Below are 27,914 nucleotides of genomic sequence, written 5' to 3' on the forward strand. Positions count from 1 at the left end.
GATGTTGGTTTGCACATTCAAAGGATTTCTTCACAAACTGTGAGAAACTGTCTCAGGGAGGCTCGTCAGCATGCTCATCATCCTCACCGGGGTCTTGACATGACAAATTGTGTCAAAGTTGTCAAATTCTGACCTTGAATGGCATCTGGGACTTCAGAGAAGTTTTCTTTTCATGGATGACTCCCAATTTGTCACTGCACCAGGCAGATGGTGGACAGCATGTATGGCATTGATTCATGTGGGTGAGCAGTTTGCTAACATCAGTGCCCCACAGTGGCGGCGGGGTTGTGGTATGGGCAGCCATAAGCTACGGACTGCGAATGGCATTTTGATGGTAATTTGAATGCACAGAGATACTGTGGCAAGATCTTCATGTCCACTGACATGCCCTTCATCCGCCACCATCACTTCCTGTTGCAGCATGATAATGACGGCCCCATATGTTGCAGGGATCTGTACACAATTCCTGGGAGCTGAAAACATCCCGGTTCTTGCATGGCCTACAGACTCGCCACAAATGTCACAGACTGACCACTGGCATGCTCAACTGGATCAGCGAGTATCACAGCATTTCACATTCTGCCGATATCCAGCAACTTTGTAATGTTCTATTGAGTAGAACTTTTCTCTTTCACCCTTTCGAGCTTTACATTTCCAGCTTGAGCCTTTGGGTGGGTTTAATTCCTATCGGCAACCCCCCCGTATCTCTGTCAGGATCCATCAGAGCTGCAGAGATTGAGGTCTAATGGGAATCAACCTGAGCTCAGCTACTCTTAATTCAAGCCTGCTGCTATCCAAACGTCATCCCGCTGCAGGAGTAGCAGATGAGTGACAGTTCTTTGGAAATACCACCTGGAACATGTTAGCAGCTTGTCAAGCCACACTGTCTTGAGGGGTGGGGTGGGGGCAGCGGCATCACCTGGCTTTTTCCTGGACTTCCACCTCCCGGCGATCTGACTGATCCTCCTACCTCCTTCTGACATTTCTCCCTGCCGCTGCATGCCAGAGGCCTTCACTTTGCTTTACACTCTTGTTTTGTCCCTCGCTTGCGCCCGGTTTTTCATCCTCTTATCTCTCCTCTCCCCTTTCAGCCCTGGGATCAACTTTCAGACCGACCTGAAAATGGGGGGCGATGTACTGGAGAAGAAAGGCTAAACGACTTTCTATTATTGAGCTGAATGTGGATGTTTATCAGGACAGGGACAGCTGGCTTCTTCGCGCTACCTGTTGTCTGAGGGAGATCACAAGCCTCTCACTGCCTTTGGTAATGTATCACACCACCACCCACGTACTGTAAAGCCTTGACTGCCTTTGGTTGGTGTCTGCGCCAGGCCGACAGACAGGTTGATAGTGTGATAGAGAGAAAGACGGGCACACGCATTGTGTGCAGTGTGGAACAAATTAAATAACAGCCGCAGTAGGAAGGTGAAAGCTGGAAAAAACAGCAGCAGCTATAACTATGATGTAATGATTTAAAAATTTTCCTACACTGGTGAAAAAAAAGCTGGTACAGTCGAGCCAAATGAATATGAAGTAAACCCTCTTCCATACATGTTAAAGGGATACTTCTGATTATTTGAGGTACTTATCCATAGGCAGTCTATTAGTAGATGGCAGCTGGCACGCCCCCAGTTTGGAGAAGCAGCAGGAGTACCAGTGTACGAAGCTAACTAATATACTGTTATGTACTTCTGAACATTTTAGCCACTTATCAAATGTCCACCTGAAAAAAGTGTGAATATATTTGCCACTTTACTTTTAACTAAAAAGGGGTAACATTAAAATATTATTTTTGGGTTACCTGGTGGAATCCTGCACTCTGCTCTAGCCTGTGTTGTTTTAAAAGGGTAGTTCAGACTCACAGAAGTCACACAGGGACACAAACAAACCAACAGATTGAAGCAGTGGCAGACCAGCAACTCCCATGTTCAGCAAAATGAATGATTTCAACCATGGAGTTTCCATCGGAAAAGGCTGCTTTGATGGTGTGTCCATCACCATCTACTATCATACACTGACTTTGGATAAATAATGCATACACCCCCACTTCAAATAATCCAAACTATCCCTTTAATCTACTATGTTTGAGACTGCTGGTAGATAAAAACTAATTAATCAGCCTTTGCTAAAGAGCAACAAAGCAGTGGTGTTTCTGCACATATCTGCAGCTTCAACAAACACATTTCTTAACGCAGTCTGAAAATAAACCTTTGTGTTCTTGTCTCTCTTGATCTCATCTGCTTCACACTGTTTTGATGTTCAACTGTCACAGTGTCAACTTTCATCAACCTAACAGCAAAAAGTAAGCTGAGCAGAATGCACGCTCAACTCCGTCTTTTATTATTGTGATCAGCTTTCATTAACAGCACCAGAGGAAAGACTCCATTTGGTCCGGCGCGTGCTTGAGTAATAACGCCAGCTTATTATTGAATTTGAAACAACATGAGACGACTTTATTGTTCAACTATCAGTGAAAGTTTTTTCTTTTGTCTTGATAACAAATAGGGACAGATGGAACTCCAATATAACTTCTTTATTACTACAGAGACGTTCCAGATGACCTTCTGTGATATTGGCTGACTGGCAGGCTGATGAAGGGTGGGAGGGACTGAGTGGAATTAAAGTACCTCAGAGGTGTGTGTGTGTGTGTGTGTGTGTGCAGCCGCGATGCAAGTGACATCGCGGGTGAAGGTGGCTGGAGGTTGGAGAAGTCGGAGAACTTGGGTCAAGTGAGGAAATTTCAGTGGTGAAGGTTAATTAGTTCGAGTAGGGATGCAGGTTATTGGATTTCTGCGGATATTTGATATGCTGATATTTCCCAACTCATTTTGGCTGATTGCAGATGACTATACTGATATATGTCCATCTACGCAGAGAACATCAAGTCTCTCCTGCTGTGGAATTAACATTTCATTATATCTACTTTTATGACAGCCTGCTGTCACATGCAGACCTTTTCTCATCTAATTGATCGTAATGATTGGGATGATGGCTCTTAAAATGAGCAATTAAATTTGTGGCGATGAAGGAATGATCATTACAAACAGCAACTTGGGGGACATTTAAAAAAAACAAAACAAAAAACACTTACATACATGCATCACATGAGCACAACTAAAGCGTCATTTTATCATCCTGTCATCAGCAATATCCATATCAAGCTAATAGGATATTTAAGTTTAAAGCCGCCTTTGTCTGCAGATACCAATGATGTGCCAATATTATCACGCATTCCTAAGTTAGAGACTTAAGTCCTTCATCAAGTATTAACAAAGCGCCAGGGAGAAATATCCAGAACCCTAACTGCTCAAGTAGAGTTAACAGTACGAGGATTAGTGTTAGAGGGCTACCTGGATTAAAAGTATGAATGTGTGCTTCGGTCTGTCTGTGAAACCTGGGGGAGGTTTAAATTTGAACTCCAATTTACAGCCTTGTGTCACAACCAAGTGGTTACAGGGGAGGGTAAATCGGCAAACCCCAAACTGGTAGTTCTACATTGATCTGCAAAATTTACAGGAAGTGTATAATCACCTGAAAATAAGAAAAGTTGTGTTTTTGTTTAACTTAAATGAGCTGTTTATCTCTACAGGGGCGCGGGTCCTCTTTCATGGAACTGCCATCCTGCACCGACGTGTTTTTACGGTCGCCCAGAATGGGACAAACGGCGACGATGAACCAAGGTAGGAGATAAACGTGTCACTTCATTGTTGAAGAATGTGATTTAAGTCCATGTTTTACTGGTGTTGTTTTGGAACAGCCTTTTCCTGATTGAGGTGGGGCCACAAAACATTGTTTTGAATGCAAGTGAAACCCACTCTGCAGCTTTTTTGGCATTCATCTTAGAATTTTAATTCCCCAACAACCTAAAGTCCTGTGTAACTTAACGGTTTGACCTTTCAGCATAAAGTTTTCATCCTTTTTTGTCTGTCATATCTATTCTGTATCGTCTTGTTCCAGCAATTCAGACAAATTTGTTTTCCTGTAATGATATAACCTCTGCCTCAGGTAATATATTTTCACTGGCAAATTGAATAAACACTGTACATATTCACGTTTTACAGTATATCATCATTGACATGAACTTATCAGACACTTACCTTTAATTCCACCTTAAATAGGGACCATCAGCACAACATCATCATCCACAGGACAGCACATGAGCTAATGGTGGGCATGCAATGGGGAGGAAAATAATTCAAAATAATGGTCAACTCATGCAAAGACAACTCAGATTAACATGACAACAAAGGATAAAAAGGAAACGTGCTGCACTGATGGGACATATGACATAAGATGGTTTAAAGCTTAGCTAAAGTTATGATGAAACATGCACATTTATCTGTTAATTGCTGCTATGATACATACACACACAGACGTACACAACAGCTTTTTCTTCTGTTTCACTGCACATGAGTGTTGAGGGATGTGCAAGTATCCCTGTAAGATGATTGCTTTTGCAGGGAATAACTATAGCAACAAAGGCTGAGTTATAATATTGCAGTTAGCAATCAGAAAAGAGATTATTGCTTTTGCCGTGAAGCTGTCTAAATCACAGATTGAACGGGAATTATCAAAAAGGCTTTAAATCCTGCCACCGACTTCCGATTCATTTTCCTCATATTAGACTCACACAGCAACAGCTTGAATGAGCAGTGGCGGCGAGTTTATATTATCTGGTGAAAGTATTCCCACCACTTCAATTAAAACAAATGGATGACAAAATATTGGACATCAACACTATTCCCTACTGCTGATCATTGGAGTTATCTGCCAATTTAGTGGGTGTAACAGAAAAGCAATATAAAAAAAAGTATTGCAACAAATTACTGCTCCCAAGGAGGATTAAGTTATACAAGCCCTTTTGAAATGAAGTAATGTTCCCCACAATGCCCCACAGCTAAATGAGTAGTGCAGTTTTGTACCTAGGGCGGTCCTTGCAGGCGTGGCGTCGCTCTTGATCCAGAAGGAGACCCAGGAGAGGACCACAGTCAGGATACATGGGATGTAGGTCTGGATGGTGAAGTAGCCCATCCGTCTGCTGAGGTCAAAATACACGGTCATCAACACGTAGTCGCCTGTTGAGAGAGAGAGAGAACATGGAGCATAAAAACCTTCAACTGGCTACGTTTCAATCATGTTAATGTGTACTTTAGGGCACGTTTTAATTTGGGGGGGGAAAAACTTATCATCAAACAATAATTTTGGGGATCCCCTGCGGTAAATCTGAGGATCTCCTGTTGAAAACCCAGGCTGTGTGCAAAAGAAAGCTCTGTAATTTTTAATATAGCTGTATTTAGGTGCATCATATTACAAGGTGACCCTGCTAATTTGCAAGTTACACATTTCTATCTGCTTATAAACAACAGAGCGTCATCCCAGAGGATCTGAACCAGCACACTGGCTCATGAGTAATTAAAAGGTCTGATATGTAGCTGGAGGCTACCTCATGCTATGCTCTTAACTTGGTCATCAAAACAAAGGCCAGGATTTTACTGCAAGATTGTTAAATTATCCTGCACTTTATAAGAGCAGCTGTGATAGTCGGAGTTTATAAGATGACACGTCTGTGTTTTATGTTGTAGGTGTAGCACCTACAAAACAGCCAGGGAATGGGGACTGACCCTTGGGGAACACCGCACAGAAAAATTATCTATTTTCTGTCAGTCGAGTTTAAGTGAAACCGTTACAGAGAGACTTCAGTAAAGTTTTCTAATGGGATTGTCAGAAGTGTCTAAAGCAGTAGTAAGATCTGAGGTCTTCTGTAACTTTAATTAAGACAGTTTCTGTGCTGTGAAGAGCCGATAAACTTCACTGAAATTCGTCAAAGTTGTTATTATTGGTCTTACAAGACATCAGAAATGTGTTCAGTTCCTACTCTGATGGTTTGGAATTAGGTCTATAATTGCTTAAAGCAAGATAATCTGGATCAAATGGGAAGGCAGACAGACAGAGGGGAAAAAGACGGGGCCGGGAGGAGACCGAAAAGATTGCTGGAATATATAGCGAGGCAAAAAAAATTTAAGGAGAGCAGAGGACAGAAAGAGAAACGACGAGGGAAGAAAAGCCTTAATGGAGCCCAGAAAACAGAAGAAGGAACTTCTCTCCAACTTGAGCAGCTATACAATGGCACTGTCAGTGTGGAGGGAAGAAAAACGAGGAGAGTGACAGAATTTATTCTCCTCTTCCTCTTTAATGGTCTGACTACAGTAGGATGTTTGCTGTGCCGAGCATTAATTGACAGCACCAAGTGCGTACTGAGCTGCAACATTTGGTGAACAAAAGTCATTCTTCAGTAACCTTGACAAAGAATCAGAGCATTACTTGAAATGTTACCGAAGAATGGCGTTTGATAATCTGCTGCCAGTCAGGTGTTTCCATGAAAAGGATGTCGGATTGAATAAAACATCTACAGGAGAAGACCTTTTGTTCTGAGCTCGCAGCTGAAGCTCACCTCATACTCTGGAACAGAACTGAATTAATCATTTTAATCGCCAGGTGCAATGATTAAAGAGTTCGGTGTCAAGGTGTTTATCACTTACACAGTCGGAAATGTGTACCAGTGCAGAATATGTCGCCGTTATCGGCACAGTCCCGCCAGGTTTCTCGCTTTTTGTGATTTGGTGCCATTTTTAGGCACATGTGAACTTTTTGTACTAATTAATTTCAGACACCCTCTCTACTTTTAAAAGTTTCTCACACTGACATCCAATGCAGCCTTTCATAGTTAAATAATCCCACCGCTGATACTACATCCAACACCTCCTCGCTCCCAACTCACTGAGGTACCTCTCCAAGCAATAAGAAATATGCAACATCTAAGTAGACTTTGGAAATAAAGTTATAAAAACTACTAGGGTAGATTTAAAGAAAAGATCATAGTTTGGAATAAGTACATTAGTTACTTAAATTAACAGTAAGTTAGGTAATGTAATGTTATGTAACTTATTTACATACTTTTCTTGTCCAACGTGACGTATGTGAACTTAAAGCAACTACAAGGTACTTTCATATTTTGTTTATTTTAGAGGCACCTGTGGACAAAAGCGGTAGTTTTTCCACTGCAATAACCACAAAATATAATGTCACGGTGGAGTAATGTATACAGGCAAATGCATAACCAGGTTATTTATGTTCAGTGTAAATATTCATATAATTTGGACGTTAACCGGAGTAATGTGAATGTATGTGCACAGGTGTGTCCATCAGTTAAAGGTAGCCTGAGCAGGGTTTATCTGTTGCTGATCTGTAAACACACTGTTCAGTTTTGAAAGGGATGCCCACGAACATCATAACACAGCAAAATAATGAAAAATTGAGAAAACACAAGCAGAGCGTTTCTTCTCGTGGGTGTGATTCAGTGTGTCAGATTCATGATTTAGAGGTATGATTTTTATATCAGTCTATACATCTTTTTTTTTTTTTAAGAAAACCCTGCACAGTATGCCTTTAAATAAAAGATATGATGACTAAATTTGAAATTTAAAAAATAGTTCCCTAGCAAATCTACAGGAGGATGCTCCGGGAAAGACGGCTGATAAAAACAGCCCCACTGTGCGCCATTAAAACACTGACCACACACAGCGATGGGAGCGGGTGAACTGCAGGGCCACAAAATATACAAACAGCAGCCAGCAGGTTCGGTTAAAGTCACACAGGGAGCGAGTGCTGCTGCTCTGAGACATTTTACAGGTGAGGGACAACTCTACAGTAATGCTGAAGTTGAAGAGTCCGTCTAAATAATGTCCAGACCTTACTGAGACAGATCCACACTGACATTTGCTCTCACACTAAAAATAATACTAAAGCTGTGGAAGAGCTAATATCTTAATGCAGAGCTAAACCTTGTCTAAATACCTCTACTAATTTTAATGCATGCATGTTACATAATAGTCTGTACAGTGTGTATAATGTTGGAAAAATTTGGATAGAAGTAACACTAAAATAAAAATAATAGTACATGTATGGGCTGAAACGAGTTTTACAGTGATAAAATTACTGTTTTTATTAATGTAGTTTGGTGGCTTTTGCAAGAGCATAAAAAAAGCTGTTTCTGGTTGAACTAAAATTTATTTTCTCTCTAAGAAAAAGGCCTGTCTATGTAGCAGTCCTTTCCAAAATGTTGTCAGACATTCAGAATAACAATCTGAGCCTGTCAGTGGCAAAGACGAGCACTTTTAGTGGACGTACATTGCAGCCAGATTCACCACCTGGTAGAAAAATACAGAAGTTACCCTTCAAGAATGGAATTTTATGACTGTAGCCCATAAAGGAAGGATGCCTGTTATCAGATCTTACTAACTAAAAATAATTAGTTGACTTGAATTAGTTTAAAAAAGAATCTTAATCACAACACAGTAGGCGCATAAAATGAGACTATTTTGCTGGATTATTAAAATAAAACTGTCTAGTTTAATTTTATGTACCCATTTATGTCCAAGATAGATGATTCCTGAAGCAATCCACAGCGTGTTTGGCTAAACAAACAAAACAACCAACTCACTTTTATATACCAATAGGGGTAAATAAAACAACAATTCATTGCAGCTTGAATTATTCTCTACCTCCTGCCTTTCAGTAAAAGCCTGCCGTTTTTAGAAGCAGCCCGAGACAGACAGAGCTCACATTCACTCTTCTGCCAACAGAATGTTTGATTTGACAGTTTAATGCGCGGACGATACGCGTCTTTTGCAGTTATTCTTGCAAATGTTGCAGGATTATACTGTTTAGCTTGCATTAATGACGGCATGGAGAGTGCAAAAATGTACGTTCCCAGTTGGACTGGATCTACAGCTGTGTGCATACATACACAGCGGCGTGGTGACTTCTGTGCATTGTAGCAAACAAGCCCTCTGTTTACATTCTGTTAGAACAGTAAAAAGCCCTCTGTTTACACACTCCTGCAGAATACTTATTAGCCGTGTCGCGCGCTCCACACTTGACTCTGTCGTGCCATACAGTCGGGTCGACTCTCTGTTTGGAAGCTGTGAGGAAAATCCTTGGGAAAAGTGTTTTATTACTGAGCTCAAGACAACTCAGCTGAAGTGTTGTTATTGTGTCGTCTTCACTAAAGTGACAAATGCAGCGAAGAAAACAAAAGATGTATGAGCGTACATCTTTTTCTCTACTAAGTCTGGAAATCTTTCCACACTTCGTATGTATAATTATTGTAAACTACTTAATTCACCTCATCTTTTCAAGGCAAAAGGCTTCAAGTTACAAGAAAGTTTGTGTTTTGAAAGGCTCTGAAAATAAATAGTATAAAGTTTAAGTAGCTTGAACAAATAAATCATTTTAGTTTAGTTAATGAGAAGAGATTTGTTCATGCAACTGTTTTTTTTATAGTGCAAGACGGTAGCACATTCAGTTTTACTATTTTCAACTGTTTGCTATGTAAAAGGAGAGTTAAACCAATGTTGGTCTCTTGGTTACTGAGCAGCTCCATTGAAGCAGTTGGGGGGTTCAGGGTCTTTCTGAAGGGCACCTCAGTGATGGTAATGAGGGAACAGGAAGCGCTGCTCTTTCACTTTCCTCACAAAGGTTCATCCTGACCGTGGAGCCGAACCTCAGACCGCACACTGACAATGAAAACTTTGACTGAAAAATGTTTTACCTCATGCAAGTTTCAAGATCAAAATGTCATATTTAAATTTTTTAGTACTTTCCATGTTAGTCTTGAGATTTTCCTGGCTTTCTTTTACGACACAAGCTGCATCCGCCGGCCTTTTTTTCTTTTTAGTCTCAAGAAACAAGAGAACATGTTATCCCGTCTAATGCCTCCTTGTATTTTTCTTACAACAGACTCCCACACACCGCCACAATCAAAGAAATCCAAGGACACAAACTCGCCGTCCCAAGGTATGATTGCTAAATGTATGATTTAGGATTTTTGGATTTTATTAGGATCCCCAATAGTATGAGCTTCTCAGCTACTATCACTACGCATATTCTGTAAATATTAGTAAACTAAACTCATAAAAAGTGACTATACATACAAATGTGAAACTTGACAATTGCTGTTCAAATTCAGGTTCAGGGAGGCAACAGTCAATTAATGCTTTTCTCTTTAATTTGTGCTCGTGTCTCTTCCACATGTAGTGCCACCCTCATCACAGTTTCATGATTTCCAGCTGTGATTTTAATATGATCTGCGGTCAGCTGCAGGTCAGTGAGCACAGTCAAAGGATGCACGAAGCCTCTGACACATCATAGAGAGGAAACTTCAAATGGAATATCAGTATTGTGATCCATGATGCAATGGGAGGACGAGGGATGGGATTGTCAGCAATTTCACGATGGAGTCTTTCCAAAAAGGCATTTGAAAATATGTCCAGGGTGGACATGTAGGGAAGGAAGAACATCAGCATTTCTGCTACGCAACTGCAGAAAAAGGCATAATAGGAGCTTTTGGGAGAATTTGTGATGGGATAGTAGAACAAAGCACTGAAGTGTTTGGGATTCCGCATTGGGGCCTTTTGAAGAGGACGCTGCAGAATTGATAACGACTGTGGATTTGCGGCGGCGGTTCCCCAGTGGCGCTGTGGCCGGGGATCTGTCCACTGTCCTCATTAAAACAGCCCCATACCTCATGTGTTTATGAGGGATGAAGGATAAAGCGGAGAGAGGGAGACAGAGAGAGAGGGGGGGAACAAGAGGAAGAGAAACGCAGCACTTTCGAAGTTTGTCATGATGTAAATTAATGATAGGTATTTTTAGCCGAGGATCTAATCATCATGCGTGTGGAGATGGAGCTCCGGCAAGTGAAACAGGAAAAAGAAACGAGGTAATAAATGAGAAAACGGCTAATTTTCTTGAACAGCATGAGGTAGATGTGTAGGTTTGCCGTTGCTTTTGAGCATCTCAGCAGAAAATTAGTTTGGCTGTGTTTTGACGCTACAGCGGGAGTCCAGGAAAACATATAATTTATAAGGCCATCAATGTGTCTCGAGATGAGAGCGCTCATCAGTCACCTTTGTTTTGTGATCAGAAACGATGATACAATGGCATTTTCTCGTTCGATGTAAACAGGATGCTTGATCGGTATTCCCACCGGGTGATATATTTAAACAGACAATATATTTTGTTAACATCTTCAGTTCAAAAGAAGAATGTTCATCAACAAAAATATAAATGCAACACTTTTGTTTTTGCTCCAGTTTTTCAAGAGTTAAAGTGAAATGTCTAAGACTTATTCTGGCTGCTCTAAAATGTGGAGTTTTATCTTGAAAAAAGACATTTATTAGGCACTGAAATATGGCTGTTTCACAAAGGGCTACAGATATAATTTTTTTCCCAGGAGGGCAAAGTCATGACCCACCTACTCTGCTGCTGATTGGCTTGCTCTGATATTCTTATCCTAACCCATTACTCCTCATTCCTAAACCTAACCAATCCATCCAATCAGAGGCAGAGTAGCATGGATCATGACTTTGCCCTCCTGGGTAAAATCCTGGTATCTGTTGCCCTGTGTGAAATCACTCTGCAACTTTTCCCACGAGTACCACCAATCACAGCAATCCTATTATTATAAAAGTTCTCACTAACACAAATTTTAACAAATTTGCGCACAAATTTGAAAGAAATAAACTTTTTTTGTGTGTGAAAGAAGTCTTAGATCTTTTACTTTAAAACATGAAAAAAACAAGAGCAAAAACATTTACATTTCTGTTGAGTGTATTTGATTGAGCACGGTGACAAACAGTACCACGCAGTAACATTTTGCGAAGCTGTACAACCAGTTTCCACTGAGCTCCTTAATAATTTGCTGCCACTCCCCGTTATCCCTTTCCTAATCTTGCCAAGTGCTCTTGTTACTCGAATATTCATGAACAGAGGTTCAGCTCTTAGAAAGCTGAATGAGGTCGCATTATGCAGACCCGTGCATGTCTCTCCGAAGACAAAAGACAGTATGGCACAAATATGCAACTCATAAACAGGGTTAAGCAGGGTTAACAATCATTGTGTCACGCTCTGTCTCTGTCTCCCTCGTTCACAAGGCTTCGCTTATTAAGCCATTAAAATCTGTCTTTACCTTCAAGGGTCACGTGAAAGCATTAAAAATGTATTAAGAACTCGTCTGTCCCGTGCCAGTTGTGGCTATAATTACTGGCACCTGTTGGAGCGACAATATTTCTCCACCTGCCTCCCAAACAACAAACTTAAATTAAATCATCAAAGAAGACAAGGCCTAATAACCGCACTGAAAGCATGGGAAGAGAGGAGGAAAAGGAGTGAATAATTAAACTTCCTTTTTAATCTTTAATCTTGGTGATTAATGTCAGTGGAAAAACCTATTTGCCCTTACACCCGAGGGGAATACTTATGAGCTTTGAGCTTGTAGTTATATGATTACATTTATGGGCATGGTGCTAATGTTAACCTGTGCAAAGCTCGGGGCACTGAGCTAGTCAAGTGGCACAGGAGTCTTATTTTGAAGCCTGCTGAATGGTGAGCAAGACTCTCGCCAGTTCCAGCCGCTAATCTGCGGCCAAAACCAACCTTTGACCTCCACTGAGGGTAGCGTGGCAGAGGTGTTACATTATTATCAATAATAACACCATGAAATGCAACTGCTCAGCATGTTTTTTGTGACTCAACTGCCAGAGTTGTTGACCTTTTCCTCGACCCTTTGTCGGCATCTTTCTCACCTGCTGTTGTCGTGAGCACATCTGTTGTGTTCCTGAGCCCCATGAAATCAAACTGGTAAAGCCTCCAGTACTTCTGGTCCGAGGTCGCCACCGAGTTCTGTGCCCACTTGTAGATAATCTCATCTCGCGGGTAGCCGTCTGGAAACCACACAAAGAAAGTTTAGGGTGAGAAAAGATGGAGAAAAGTCTTTATTTGAAGGTCATGACACTGTCATAACCATAAAGACACCTGTCACAATCATGAAGGAATTATGACTACTTAACATTAATCAAACCAATAATGTCTTTGCTATGACAACTTGACATTAACCAAGACATTTTTTGTTTTGACAAATTGACAATCAAGCCAGCAATGTTTAGGTTTTCTTGCCTGGTTGGGCATCTGGCAAATGGAGTCCAAATGGCACCACTTTACCTGAGGTCAAATGAATTATTCATGACACTGTTAGAAAAGCATCTGACAGAGTAATAAAACTTAATAGCATCTTAATGACAAGTCCAAAACGTACCACTTCACCTGGGGTCAAGGAAAATATTCATGAGAATTGAATCGTTTGTCATAACAAAGACATTGACAGGTTATGTTGTCTTGATTAATGTCAAGTTGTCATAACAAAGACATTTCAAACAGTGTTAAGTTTTAATTAAAAATGACATAATTGTTATTATTATTAACAACAACGTCAAACATTCACTGAGATTCCTTCATGTTCACGACATGTCATGGTCATGACAGTGTCATGAAAGTCTTGCACACCCCTCCAAATAAAGTGTCACTGAAAAGACAGAGATAAAAGTGGAGGGCAAAGAATACAGGGAAGATTAATGCAGCAATGCAGTTTTTATTGTATGCATGATTTATACCTGATTTGGGCATGATTTATACAAATTTATACAGTAAGTTTTCATTGGCAATTCAGCGGACTGCAGACCTACTGAGCAATTACTGTTAACTTGTTTGCTCGGAAGCTGCTGTGGTGCACCCACAGTGAACAAATATCCACTCTCCCGTGTAATTCAATGTATAATTTGGTTTTAAAATCTTAATTTCAGTGGAATAATTTGACCTGCCTCTACAGCTACAAGTCAATTGGTCTCGAGGATGCTCTTGAATCAAATGAAACTGTAATGGTCTGTCTGCTCTGCAGCAGGATATTGTGATGCTGAGTGGGAAAAGGCAAGACGGCTTTGAAGAAAAATGAAATTAAATAGCTTGATTTATACATATATATATATATATATGGGTGGATATATTTTATACTGTAAGATTAAAGGCTCTGCATCTTCCATATACTTCTGTGACAAGCCTATTATTACACTTCATTGACGTACGAAGGTCCTTTTCCATGTAAGGCTGACCTGTTCCAAATGCTTTCAGACTGGAGCCACTTTGTCCCTGTACATGATTATCTTTGAATCTGCAGGATTTCACATGCAGACCCTTTATGGATGACGCAGTTATACACAAGCCTAAGAAGTAGCAATTTCTATAAAAGCTAAGGCATCAACAACAATGTCTCCATGTAAAAAAAAAAAGAAAAAAAAGAAGAAGCTGAGCTCATTTGACAAGCTGAAGCAATTTTACAACGAAAAATGAGTGACAGAAATAATGAGCGAGTGGGGCGCCTTGTTGTGCCCTGTAGTGGAAACCAGACTAATTATGTAAATAGTCTCATTTAGAGGATAGCCATCTATAACCAAGAAGAGCAATCACCATCATGCAAGGCAAGAGAGGTGTTTTTTTTTTTAACACACTAATATAGATGGCAAGCATTATTGCCGTCATATTTCTCTTGGTGTGTTTGTACAATTATCTTTACTGCAAACACTATTACCACTGTGTTACCAGTGTATCTTCATAGCTTCACAGTGTTCGTCATATTTCATGCCTTTAAAAGCCCCCCGAAGCAACATGTTCTTGCACAATATTATAAATTACACTCGTCTATGGCCTTGGTACTAATATTCTCCCCGTCTATCCTCTAAGCAAAGAAGAAATGGGATGTCCGCTTCTGTCGTATTACAGTAAATGAAGTCTGGTGCGATGTGAGGATATCTACCAATAAAAGCAATACTGGGAGAGACAAGAGGGATTTAAAGTCAAATTCAAAGCTGAATTTTCCTCACTTTTGTGTAAGAAAATAAAAACTAATTATATGGCAGCTACTGGGCAAGACATTTTCTCCCCCTGAAAAAAGCTTGCATGGCTAATGTACCTTTGGCTATTTAGAACATCTGAGCCTTACAATATTCAACATTTAGGAGAACCGTTTGAGCTTTTAAGTTTGTTTTCCACTTGAATATAGAAGGCGAACTAGCTTTACCAGGCAGTCTGGTAAATTTAATGTCTGGAGTGGTCAAATCGCGTGAGTTTTTTGTACATGAATGAAATTATCTTTGGTACATTCGTTCTTCGTGGTTTTCTCCTGCAACTTGATTGGATGTTGTCAGGAAAATGCAGGGAAAGCTTACGATAAAGTGAGAGAAAAGGAAACAGCCGTACCTGTACAGAAGGTCAGCCGCTATGAGAATATGTTTTAACTGTAAGCATTTAGCGTTATTTCCCTTGTTCTTTACACTAACACTCAGAACTTTACCGCAAGTCCATTTTTTGATGAGGTTTTCACAGTGAAAACAAGAAAGTTGTTAGGAACACTGAATCAAAGTGACAACTTTGGATGATTGACCACTCAAGCACCCCTGTGGTTTGGTTTCAAGTAGTGTAATAAGTGCTGTGGCAGTTATGATGGAGGTCCTTTGAACAGGAGTGACAGAGAACTGCTGATTACATCTTTGAATGTATGACTCACCTTTTTCAGGAGCACTGAAATGTAGTTAATTCTGCTTTCTTTACTGGGAAGTGATCCTTTTGTAATTTTGGGTTTAAATAATAAGCAGCAAATAATAGTATTGGGTCTAATAAATTTAGTCTTTTCAGCATATCTGATTGGTCTTGCATACATTTGTATTTTAGCAGCATGGCTTTAGTGATGGCAACGTCACTTTGTTGGCCAGTCAACAACCAACTTTGGTCTTCATTCATGATCGCAAAAGGATAAACCCTGCTGACTTTTGTCTTCCCCTGACTTTTCCTCTAGCACTGCCATTAGGTTGTTTTGGGTGAAGTATCCCAACAAAAGCCTGGTGGATTGTCATGAAATCTTTACAGAAATCTATTTCTATTCCAAAAACCTCTCATAAAGGCTGTTGTAAAGTGTAGACTGAAGCGCGATGAAACGAGAGGTTCCACACACTGGAATAAAATTACCCATGTAAACTGTGTAATTGACAAAAACAATCAAACAAAACCCTTAAACAGTCAAGTGAAATACTGTAATTTAGAACAAAAATAAAGGAGGAGCCGTGTGGCCAGACAATGGGGAACAGTGATTGGATGTTGGCACATTCTCAGCTCATTCATATATCTCTGTGGCTGATGATTTGTTGACTGAACTAATTTCTGCTCCCCTCCGCTCATTGAACAGTCAGTCCAGAGAGACACATGAGAGCACATTTACTGGGAAAAACTGTTGACTCGCCTCAAAGGCAGAGGACTGAAAGTCTACCCCCCAAAAAGCTGCTAGAATTGCCAAAATTTGGATTCATCCAAGACTTGGGTTGTGACCAAAAGCCTCAGCTGTAGCTTGTGCTAAAGGGTAACTTGAATATTTTTCATTGTGTCATTGTCTGACACTTAGAATAACAATCTGAGTCTGTCGGTGGCAAAACATGCACTTTTAGTGCACATAATATAAATGCTAGTGTTGATTTTGATATCTATATATGCTCAGCAAACAAAGACATGTTAATGCATGGAGTTTGTTTTGATAAATTATCTAATGATGGAGATTTTATTCTGTACCCGTCAGCTGATTGAAATGCACTGATTTTTTTTCTCGCACACAGCCAATTACCTTCTGGCCCTCAATCATGACCAGCCTTTTGTGACAAAAACTAGCATTTCTCATATATAATGGCAAGTAAAATGTAAATATCTGACCAATATAGCACCACAAAGGGTGTTCTTTAAGGCGTGATTGCAGCTATGCCTATGATTTGGGTAACTGCGTGAGTCCAAAGTGCTTGTAATCATCATCAAGGCTTTTCACATCTTTTACACTGAGCTCACCGGTTTGTCAGAAAAGTTTCTTTTCAAGCGTGTTATACCCCGAATTATCTCAAAAGAAAGGTACAGTAGCTTAAAAGCTTCTGTGTCACAAGAGCCCAGACATGAATTCAAAACATGTTTGCAAGGTGTCTGAGTGCTTGCATAATGTCTGTCACTATTCAGAATTGCATTCATCATGTTTACAATGTTCTGTCTCAATAAATGAAATTAATTGCCGTCATAATGGAGAAGGCTTCTAATTTGCTTCATGATGAAGAGACAGAACATTTTAAAAGTCTTGTACATTAGGCTTCAGCAGTATCATTATACATTAACAGCTGCACACCTGAAGTGGTTGGAGAGGATGATAGGAGATGTTAGAGTGCCTAAGAAAGGATTATGTGTTTTGACACTGGAGAAAAGTGAGAGGAAATGTGGCTTCATTATCAGATAAAGTAAACCTGATGTAAAATGACGGAGAAAGACGAGGCTGCATGTTCATGTAAAATGGACTGAGGTGACCTGAGAGAAACATTACTGCCCTGTTAGCCAGCGTGCCTACAAGGCACATATCACCCATAAGGCTTTATAAAACTGTCTAAATGTTTATAACGATACATGACAACTTGTAATAAGGTTTCCAAAGTATTAATGTGTTTGGCATAATGTATTATGAATTCAGCATTCATAATAATTATATAATACATACGTTTGCTAATAACTTTACACAGTGTTGTCATGTAAAGGTCACAAAGTCATGCATTAGTATATTATTAACGTTTATAAGAAATCACTCATTATGTCCCCAACTTATAATATTACTCACTGCTGTCACTTTGGCATGGTGCTATAATGAATACTTAACTTATAATATGATTACCACTTACAAGCCTTAATAAACTTTGTTATTAGCTGTCATGTATGGTTATAAGCATAAATAAAGAGTGATATAAAGCCTTATACACGACTTTAGAAAGTGTTACCAGATTCTTTCAGTGTTATCACTTTGGCATGGAGTTGTAAAGCATTATGAATGCTAAACTAGACATGACTTGTTATTAGTTGCTGTGCATTATTAGACATATGTGCAGAAAGACTTTTATAAATGCATTCTATATGAATGTGGTTATAATGCATTACAGACAGGACGTTCATAGAAATATTGCCATGGTAAATGGATGAACAGCTCATCAGAGTCACGTGGAGAGCAGCTTTACATTTTCCGAAAGAATTGACTCATATGTGCAGATCTGGTTGTCCGTGCTGCCGTCTCAAAAAATAAGACGTGTTCAAATATACAACGTTAAAGGCTTTGGACATCTGAAAACAGACCAGATAGACCAGATGTCATGAGAGTATTTGTTGTTTTTTTTATCAAGGAGTCTCTGTTTTGCTCGGAGAGGTAATTAAACGTCTTTAACTCAAGCACACTGGCCATTTTGAAGCGAGTTTGCTTTCAGTAACATCTCCAAATGTAATTTAATTGTTCCTTAATTATCATGGGATCTTGCTCTGATCAGAAAATCCTGAGTAAAGCACTGTTATATGACTTTTAAATGGGGGATTTAGCATTTTCTCTTTTAAATCTTTAAAATGTACTCCATTTGGCAAAACACAGTAATTTGCTGTTATCTGAGCTTGAACTTGTTTTCATTACTAATGAATAATACTATCATTTTTGCTAAGAGGCTGATTCTAAAACATACACCATGAAATTATGCAGTGATTTTTATCTACGTAAGTTTGAGAAATTAGTTATCAACATATTAAGGCAATGGCAGTATTCTGCTCCATGTAAAATTAAAGGCTTTAATTCAGTGTTACTGAAGACCTTCGCTGCTCACCCGCTGCAGCTACGAACAAGAAAAATGCCCATTCACGTGGATGTGAACTGAGACAGAAAAAAGGGTTATTACTGCAAATCCTTTCACTGAGAGCAGAGACATAATGGAAACCCATTTGCGGTCAATAGCTTTTTCACTATGTACAGTCCTATGACATCCGGTCTCATCGCACTATGAACAAATTGTGTATATGCTCAAAAGTAGTCAATTGATTATCTGAACTCAATGCTGAGAGGAGGTTTAATAATGGCCTCTGACAAATACTGCCATCTGTAGTCGCATCAGGTAATGATTATGACCTAAATTAAATCACATCCAGCAGTGGAAGATGCCTGGTCCAACAGAACAACCCGTCATACAACATTAAATGTGATTTTGGTGCCTTTTAGGTGGTGGGTAACTTAATAAGGCACTGGTTAATGGAACAATAAACGTTTTAAGGACTCTAATTTCATGCCAGCATAGAGCCACAGGCAGTACTAATGCAGCCATCATGTCATTTTCCTCCATACGCCGGCGAGTTTCTGGTTCTTGATTGCTTCAATGTGCAAGAACATAGAAATTCTCTACTTGCACAATTTAATAATGTCCGTTTTACAAGCTGCACGCCTGTTTTCTTCCTGTCAACACTAAGCTATACGTTACATTTGCCTACAAATTTCAAGTTTATTTACTTTTTTTACAGTTACCTTGGTCACATTGTTCATAGTATTTGCAGATCCGTTTTATTTATCACCTCTCAGGAAATTGTTTGCAACGTTAGCTAACGAGCACTGTCATCTTCATTCAAACTCACCAGAAATATCTTAGCTTGTCTTCCCACTGTTCCAACAATCACCAAGTCTAGTTTGGTCAAAATAAACCCTTTATTCACCTTGTTAAATGTGAAAATATCACCAGGAGAGGAGCGAAAGGGAGGCTGGCTGGCGTGTAGAGCCAGAATATCTTCACATCCGACTCGGTGAATTAATGGTTTATTTTGACCAAATCAGAGTTGGTGTTTGTTGAAACAGCAGAAATATGAGCCACGACGGTCCTGAAAGTGAGTTTTAATTTGTCTCTGCTGAATTTCCAGAAGAAACGGGCTGCAACGTAACATTAATCCTTCTGGGCACCGACAAAGAACGTCCACTAAAGTGCATGTAGATTGCTATTATAAATATTCATTCAAACAGAAGAACAATTAAACCAATAAGACAAAATTATCTATTTTACATGACTATCCAAATGCTATTAAAAACTGGGTGGATGATAATTTTCTCCAGCTAACACTGATATAACAAATGTCTTTATTTATACCCCTGCCGGTCTCATCTGAGGCTCTGACTCTGTACCAGCGTGTGAAGTGTTGATTAAATGTAGGCCCGTCGTGTCTCAAGCTGAGATGGGTGATGATTATTTACATGTTTATTTCATCCCGTCTTGACTATTGTAACTCCCTCCTCGCTTGTCTAAGCAAGACATGTTTGGCTGGTTTCCAGAATGTCCAAAATGCTGCTGCTGAGCTCCTGACCAAGTCTTCAAAGTGGTTTCTGATCTATAATCAGGGATCTGCCCACATTACAGACACAGCAGGTCTCTTAAGTCCACTAATCAGGGTTTGTTGATTGTTTCTGGCTCGAGATTATGGCTCCTAAACTTTGTAGACACTGTGGCGTTTGCTAAGTTTTACTTACTGTTCATTTTCATCTCAGCTTTATGTATTATCTCTATATTATTTCTTTCTTTTGACTTCATTGTTAAGCACTTGCTGATGTCGGTTCTAGACAGGGGCTATAAAAGTCCATTTTTCTCACTTGCTTGTCTAAAAACCATTATAACTCAAGGGTGTGTGTGGTGATGAATCACGGAAACACTCTCAGCTAAGCCTCATCATTGGAGTCAGTAGTGGCTCTAGTGATGCTACGGTCCTCACTGGGGCCCGATGCATTACGCTCATCCTCTCCATCTTCCTCATTTGATCCCTCATCTGGATCCGATGATCCACCGGGAGGCAGAACGATAATCTGCACCCCTCTTTTCATTTTACAATGGAAGAGAAACTGTTACATGTAGACGCTGATAACCAACTGATCAATTATTTTTCACTTAATCTTAAGATTTAATTACATGTATCATGTAAGGGAATTATAAATAAAACAATATTTCAACTTCAGCTTATATTTTAAGTCTATTTACTGAATCCTTATCACCATTATACACATTGGTCTAAAAAATATTTTCAAAATAAAAGCTTTCCAAAACTTTTTAAACCTGGAAAAACTTCAAATTATCCTCAAGATTGTGGCCACAGGCAATTTCTCTGTAGCCACCCAATTTTCCACGTCTTTGTTTTTTTTATCTTCATATTACAAGCCTTTGCCAACACAATATTACAGTTTCACAAACATCCAGATTCCTTCGCACCGTTTAGTTTAGTACACACATACTCCTACCCACAACCAGCTATCTGCTGATATGTCGCTCCAGTAAAATGGAAGAAAAATGTTACTACCGGGCTTTTATTTCTTGCTATATGTTTTTTTAAAGGGAGGTTCACCTGTAGTGCTATTTATCCATCCAGACTGTTTTGCAGAGTTTTAGAGATATCGACTGTAGAAATGTCTGCCTATTCTTGACTATAACAGAAGTAGACGGCAGACGATGAGGACACAAAAACTCTGTTACTCAAGGTAAATCACAGACCCTGCTGTGAGCATCTTCCTGTAGGAAGTATTTTCTTGCTACTGTAAAAGAAAACATTGAGGGGTACAAAATCTGGGATGAGGGAAATTAATTTTAAACAACTGATTTATTGCTACAGACTGACCAGCAGCTATTATCTGCTTGCAGAAATAATCTAGTCAAGAGTTTTTATCAGACTGATTTTTCACAACTCATTCCATCACTGATCCTTTTGTTAAACTGACAACTTCAGACTGTACAAATAATATTTTCTCGCACATGGCCTTCCTCCTGCGAGATGAATACACACACAGATCTACAATTGTCTTCATCAGGTGTGATATTGCGCAGCAGCTGGGATGATTTACCACCATAGTCTCTGTAGTAAATACCATGCTAAATTAAAAAATCTAAATGTCTTTTTGGACCTGGGTACGAGTAGGCACATGGCAGCTATTCGGCTCATCACACTGGACCCCCTTATTTTATCTATTAAGAGCAACAAATTCACTGTTGATGAGAAGCTGTGGTGGATGAAGGGGTTGATTGGAAGGGTTTTTCTGTAGGAGAGTGGGGTTTTAATCCTGCCCCTCAAACCTGACAGTTAGTTATTTACAGTTTTTTGATATTTCATCTTTATTTAAATTATTTTCCGTTGCAGTTTGGTGAGGTTAAAGCAGCCAAATTACTCGGTCAGGTTTAGGCAACAGAACTGGTTTGTCTCAGCCAGTCGGTGCCATGTGGTGCAAATAGAATTGCCTACAGGCACCCGTGGGGCTTTTCCACTGGCGCTTTTGGCCATGCAGAGTCAAACCGTGCCGCGCTGATTTGAATTTCCATTACCACTTTTATCGCACCAAGCTGCGCCAAGCCGCCCCCAAGATGGGCCTACACTGGAGTGCGGCCAAAGCCAGCCTGGCCCCCCCTCGTTGTGCTGCAGTGAGTTAGAAGCTGTGTTCATCAGGTGGCACCGTTTGGTTTCAGTTCTCATTTTGGGATGAAGTCATGGTTTCATTCGCACCTGCTCAAACCACCTCTTGGTGCAAAATCAGCGAGCGGTTTTTGTGTAGTGATGATTTTGTCATTGCTGTTTGGATTTCCTGTTTGTTCATAAACCCTAACCCCCTCTTCGAAAAAATTTACATCACTTGTTCCAAGTATAGGCAAAGCTCTGTGCATATCCGTCTGTTTGTATGTTTTGTGTGTGTATGTGTGCATGCTATTGCCAAAACTCACAGCTGGAGAAGACGAGAGGACAGGAGTGTTCGTCCATTGGGAAATTATGGAGCTGCAGCTGGCATTCTGCATTGATGGTCATCCTGGAGAGGGAGAGAAACACAGAGAGACAGAAATACTTAGAGAAAGGCATTAAAGACACTAAAAAGGCTCGGGAGCCTTAATTTCTTGGTCCATGAAGCACATGGTGTTGGTGCACAGTATTCATCATTGCTTATATCACATAATGCACTTTTTGCATTGAAGGCTTCAAACCAGATGGTGCAGGATCACACTCGGTTGCTTGGTTGATGTGTGAAATCCCTCAAAATGACAGAACTGTTTAATCATCTGCATCGGACATGTTTTTTTTTTCTTTTACAAAGACAGCATTAACTTATAGGTCAAGGCCCAAAGGCTTATGAGCTTCTAAAAACAGGAGCACTTAACTATGATCACTGGACAAGTCAATACACCAGATGTTTTGGGGAAGCAACAATGATCACAAAGACAAGGGATTAGTTCTACATGCAAAATATGAAATCCCACTCAGTTAATATTCTCTACGTGTGCCTTCATTGTATCATCCTGAAATTAATTTTCCCTGGATACGATAATGGCTGTAAAAATGAGGCTTTTTCTTTGATTTGTTCTGTGTTGTTGTCTTTGTCCTCACTACAGTTTCTCATTAATTGACTGACTCTGAGCACAAAAGAGGACCTCATTCAAAGCAGGAAAAGGGCTGCCTCGCTTGTAGGTGAACAAAGTGCAGACGATGTGCTGTCCTCATCTGCATACGCAGCTCGCAGCCGTCCCCGTCAGGAGCCAGGAAGACCAAATTTGGGCAAGGATGTCAGAGTTGAGGTGAGGAGAGCAAAAGCAGCGACAAATAGTGCGGAGAAGTGAGCATGAGAGATGTATCAGTCAATGCGAATACGCCCCCAAACATACGCCTCTTTAAGACTTAATATCCTTTTAATGAAACAATAATTTTCAAATTCATCACTGAGGCACGCATTAGCAGAAGTGAAATTAGCTATTAAAACCCAAACATTTTGTGGGAAGTTTGTGGTTGTGAGGAGGAATTTCCAGAAGCTGCACTAACTGAAACTTGCAAGTCAAGATAAATATACTCAATAATGATATGAGCACAATACTTTTGATTTGGCCCCCATTTTTCATGAGTTGAGGTAAAAGAATCTAAGGCTTCTTCTGTGTACACAAAAGGTTTATTTCCCCTCAAATTTAGTGCACAAATGTCTTAAAATCCATATTAGTGAGCACTTCTCCATTGCCAAGTGATCTATTCACTCACAAATGTGACAATTTGACAATGACAATTTCACAGATACAGATACCAAATATTTTTTCCAGGATGGCAAAGTCATGACCTGTCCTACTCTGCCTCTAAGTGGCTTACCCTGATGTTCTTACCCTAACCGTAACCAATCACTCCTTATGCCTAACCCAAGCCAACCCAATCAGAAAGGGAATGAGTATTAGCCATTCAGAAGCAGAGTGGAGGGAGTCATGACGTTGCCCTCCTGGGGAAAAAAAAATTGGCACCTGTATTCCCATGTAAAATAGCCATAGTTTGGTGCTGGCCACAATAAAGGGCCATTTTAAAATGTGCAGCCTTATCTTGAGAAACCTAAGACTGGCTATTTCATACAGGGGTACAAAAACCATTTTCCCCATCCTACTCTGCCTCTGACTGTCTTATGCCTAAACCCAGCCAACAAAGGCAACGAATACTAGCCAATCACAGGCAATCAGAGGAGTTGGACGGGTCATGACTTTGCCCTCTTGGGGAAAAAAAAAAACAGTCCAAGACACACATGTGCAGTAATCATAATCGTCAGGTGGATGGATTATCTTTGCAAAGGAGAACTAATTATTTGCTTCAACTTATGAAAAAGGGGAGCAAAAACAAAAATCTTGTGGTTAGATTTTTGTTGAATACGATGGATGCTTCTTTTCATTTCAGCAAGCCTTTATTGGATCGATTCAACTCTTCATGACAGGGTCAGAACTATCCTGGTGTAGCAGGATGGTCCTTTGAGAGGTAGAAAACAAACACTCATGGTGGTATTTGCTATTTGACCAAGGTCTAGTTTGAAATCCTGGATACACAGGTGAAATTGGATCCTCAGGACAGAAAAAGCTCATGTCAGAGCTTGAGGGTTCATAAACTCAGATGTCACTCAAGTTTGAAAAGTCCATTCAAATATATATGTATGTATATATATCTTTTTTCGTGGACACAGACACAGCAAGGGTTATATGGTTGTAGCGCCCCCAACACACACACTCCCCCTGTCTGTCAGAGCAAAATAATTTGAAAAAGAAGTTTCTATCCCTCACTGCCAGAGGTAAAGCAGGGCTTTGTAGCCAAAGCAAAGATATTGAAAATTCAATATTGAAAACAACAGGTAGGGGAAACAATATAAATGAGTTGTGCTAAAGCAGAAGCTACAATAAGCCACCAGAACACAAGTAGTAATTGAAGTGTATGTAAGGGCCCAAGCCGGAAACAAACCTGCTGCAGTTATGTGGTTTGCATCTTAGCCACTTGTCCACCTGTGCATGTATGTATGATGTATGTCACCCCCTCTCTCTCTCCAATATCTCCACCAATATTGATCTCAGCCAGGTAAAATCACTGTCGGTGTTAAAGGAGTAATATAACGGCTGTTGTTGTTGAGTTGGCTCAGACTCAGAGAGCAGCTGCAGCCGTGGGGGCAGTTTTGCTGCACCCACATAGCAACTGACATGGATTTTTTTTTTTTTATGACTGGTTTGTGGGATTAATTCCACAATTTTCATCATAAATGTCTGAGCACAAACATGCCTGAGTCAAACCAAAATAGGAAAGTATAATACTTTTAATTAACTGCACATGAACTTTCCTCCTTTTACCCAAATTTGTATCATAACTTTGTAGAAGACAACTGCTGTTTATATTGTTTAATATCTTTAAAATGTCTTCAGTGTCTGTATTTTTTTTTATTAATTACAAAGAAGGTTAATCAGTATCAACGGTTGCCAACTACGTACATTAAAGAGGATCTTTGATGTATGTTTTCTTACTGTCAGTACTTTGTTTATGTGCTTTTAGACCTACCTGCCTGTGATTCACTGTGAATGTCTCTTTGTTGGATCTCTACACAGTGTTTTGTTTCTTTTATCGCACTGTGCTGTGTGTTTTCATGTGTTTGAAAGGCTTTTTACCTCAGTGTGTAAAGTATTGTTCCATTGTTCCTGATGCGGAGCAGCTGATTGGGCGTGGTTATCCAGTGAGAGTCGGCGTTCTTGGAATTCCTAAAGATGGTGTCGGGCAGCCAGATCAAGCCGACCATATTGCTGAGTGAATAAGAGAAAGAGGGGTGGGGGGGAGGCAGAGGGCAAGACATGATTGCTGTTGAATTCCTTCAGATTTCTCTGAAATGCATGAGGCAGCTCCACTTCCCAATAAGAGGATAATAAAACACCCAGGCGACATGGGGGAAAACAAAGCACATCAATCAATTTGTTCCATTAATTACGGGCCTCTTCCCAAGAGAGAGAAGAATATTGTTCTCAAATGAGATATTCACAGTATGAAAATGCTGAAACACAGTAGTTGCTACAGTGGATAGAATGAATGACTCACTGTTGTTCATTTAAAGACATGGTTAAATATAACATGCTGTACTGTCAATATGTAGGTATTGATGCTATATTTCCACTCTGTTCTCAGGAAATCCAGTATACCTGTTGAGGGTTAGAGTCGGCATGCTGCTGCTGCTGTTGTACCGCAGACGGGTGTCCACCCAGGTCTGGGCGAAGATAATATCGATCTGGTACTCCTGGGGGAGAGAAAAGTAGAGTCAACATAGTGATCCGAGAACCCTTTTAAAGCAGTATAGAGACAGAGAGAGATGTGTGTGCCGAGCAGCCTCTGTCTGGTCCTTCTGGAGGAGCTGATAATGTGTTTGCTTGAACACAAACGTGTCCACATCAAAGAAAATACTAAAGCAGTGCAGCGCTCACTGGAAACACTTAAATGCGCATTATGCTTTTGATATGGAAATTAAATTACACCATCTCACAATTTGTTTACTTCAGCACTTTTTTTTTCACCTCAGCAATAATAACCCCTTTTCTAATTGTGAGAGGTTCTGGTGGTTCTGATTCAAAAAGAAGTTCCTTCCTTAGCAGGTGAAATAAGTCGGAGTATTTGTGTTGTTGGCTTTATACAAACTCATGTTTGTCTAGTGGTGAAAATAAATCATGTTTTTCTCTTTCTTTTCATTACACAATGTGTTCAATCCTTAAAAAAGTGGATTAAATGAACTCACACTGTCAAAGTTGAGTACATTTTCTTGATACAAGAGCTCTGGTAGATGATGAATAAAGCAATGAGACATCTAGCTTTTCACCCAAAAAGAAAAGAATCTGTCTGTCTGTCAAGTAATGTTGTGCAGTTTGACCAGACGGTGGCACAAACTTCATGTTTTGGCCTGGAATTTTTGAATCTTAAGACCGGGTTGCACCAACAAAGATAAATTTATGAGCAGAGGATGCTTCGAGCATCACTTCTGGGGGCCAAGCAATCGCCCAATTAAAATATGTATTGCATCAACAGTAATGAGAAAATTGTTCAAAAATTTTTGATGAAAACCACCATGAAAGTACATAACAAATCCGCCACAAAAGCAGCCTGTCGCATCCTTTGATAATCATTTAAAAGGTGCGTAGTTTGGTTGTGGCAGTTTTGCTTTTCAAGTCGGACAACTATAAGGTCCAGCACTGCTCGTACCTGGAAAAAAGGCTGGTTCGGCTGGTTAAACTACAATTGAGAAGCATGTTTTTAATGTAACCACCCTTCTCAGAGACTTCAAACTTGTGATGCAAATGTTAAATCAAGCATGACCAGAGCCTGCGCATTCCTCTAGAGAACCTGCATCCAAATACAGTAATAGCTAAATATAACCTGGCAAAATATAGCTAACAAAGACTGTCGCTCATTGATCTCCACCATCTTTGAGCCTTTAATTACAGTAATAGCATTTCTCTTGAATTTGGACAGATGTGGGTTCTGCTGACAGCAGACTACACAGCTGCCTTCACTCACCAAGATCTTAGCATATACTCCAAATAGCCCGCTGCTGTTGCTGTATTCGAAAAATGACATTTTGTCATTAACATTCAAGCGTTGCGGTTAGGGTTGCATCTCAAGACATAACTGTAGCCGTGCACAAATAATGGCTACTGTAAATGTGTAAAAAGCTGTTGTACATACATTCTGTAATTTTAGAAATAAGTACTTCTATTTTAAATACTGTTAATATTAAATATAATTTCATTTACTGGTATCAAATTTTTTTGTAAATGAAATTCCAGAGTTAAGACCACAAACAACTAAACTTAAACTTAGCATGTTAAGGCCGTTCTTTC

General features: G+C 39.9%; 1 protein-coding gene and 1 long non-coding RNA gene across 3 annotated transcripts in view; one reads left to right on the forward strand and one right to left on the reverse strand.

The window, feature by feature from the left end:
- The window catches only part of LOC146304807 (gamma-aminobutyric acid receptor subunit gamma-3-like), a 144,147-nt gene that overhangs the window by 47,060 nt on the left and 69,173 nt on the right, over window positions 1-27,914 (reverse strand). Inside the window, exons 4-8 of the mRNA XM_084713805.1 lie at window positions 26,229-26,323; window positions 25,707-25,838; window positions 22,497-22,579; window positions 12,645-12,782; window positions 4,923-5,075 (exon numbers count right to left, since the gene is read on the reverse strand). Coding sequence (XP_084569931.1) covers window positions 4,923-5,075; window positions 12,645-12,782; window positions 22,497-22,579; window positions 25,707-25,838; window positions 26,229-26,323 — 601 coding nt within the window. The remainder of the gene's footprint in view (window positions 1-4,922; window positions 5,076-12,644; window positions 12,783-22,496; window positions 22,580-25,706; window positions 25,839-26,228; window positions 26,324-27,914) is intronic.
- LOC146304808 (uncharacterized) lies at window positions 9,797-26,568 on the forward strand. 2 transcript variants are annotated; one of them, XR_014769296.1, is made up of 4 exons: window positions 9,797-9,855; window positions 23,157-23,339; window positions 24,463-24,540; window positions 26,215-26,568. It is a non-coding gene; the product is annotated as an uncharacterized LOC146304808 (long non-coding RNA). The 2 variants fall into 2 exon arrangements; XR_014769295.1 differs by lacking the exon at window positions 24,463-24,540.

Source organism: Lutjanus erythropterus, chromosome 24 (assembly GCF_056507025.1).
Source record: "Lutjanus erythropterus isolate fLutEry1 chromosome 24, fLutEry1.hap2, whole genome shotgun sequence".
NCBI lineage: Eukaryota > Metazoa > Chordata > Actinopteri > Lutjaniformes > Lutjanidae > Lutjanus > Lutjanus erythropterus.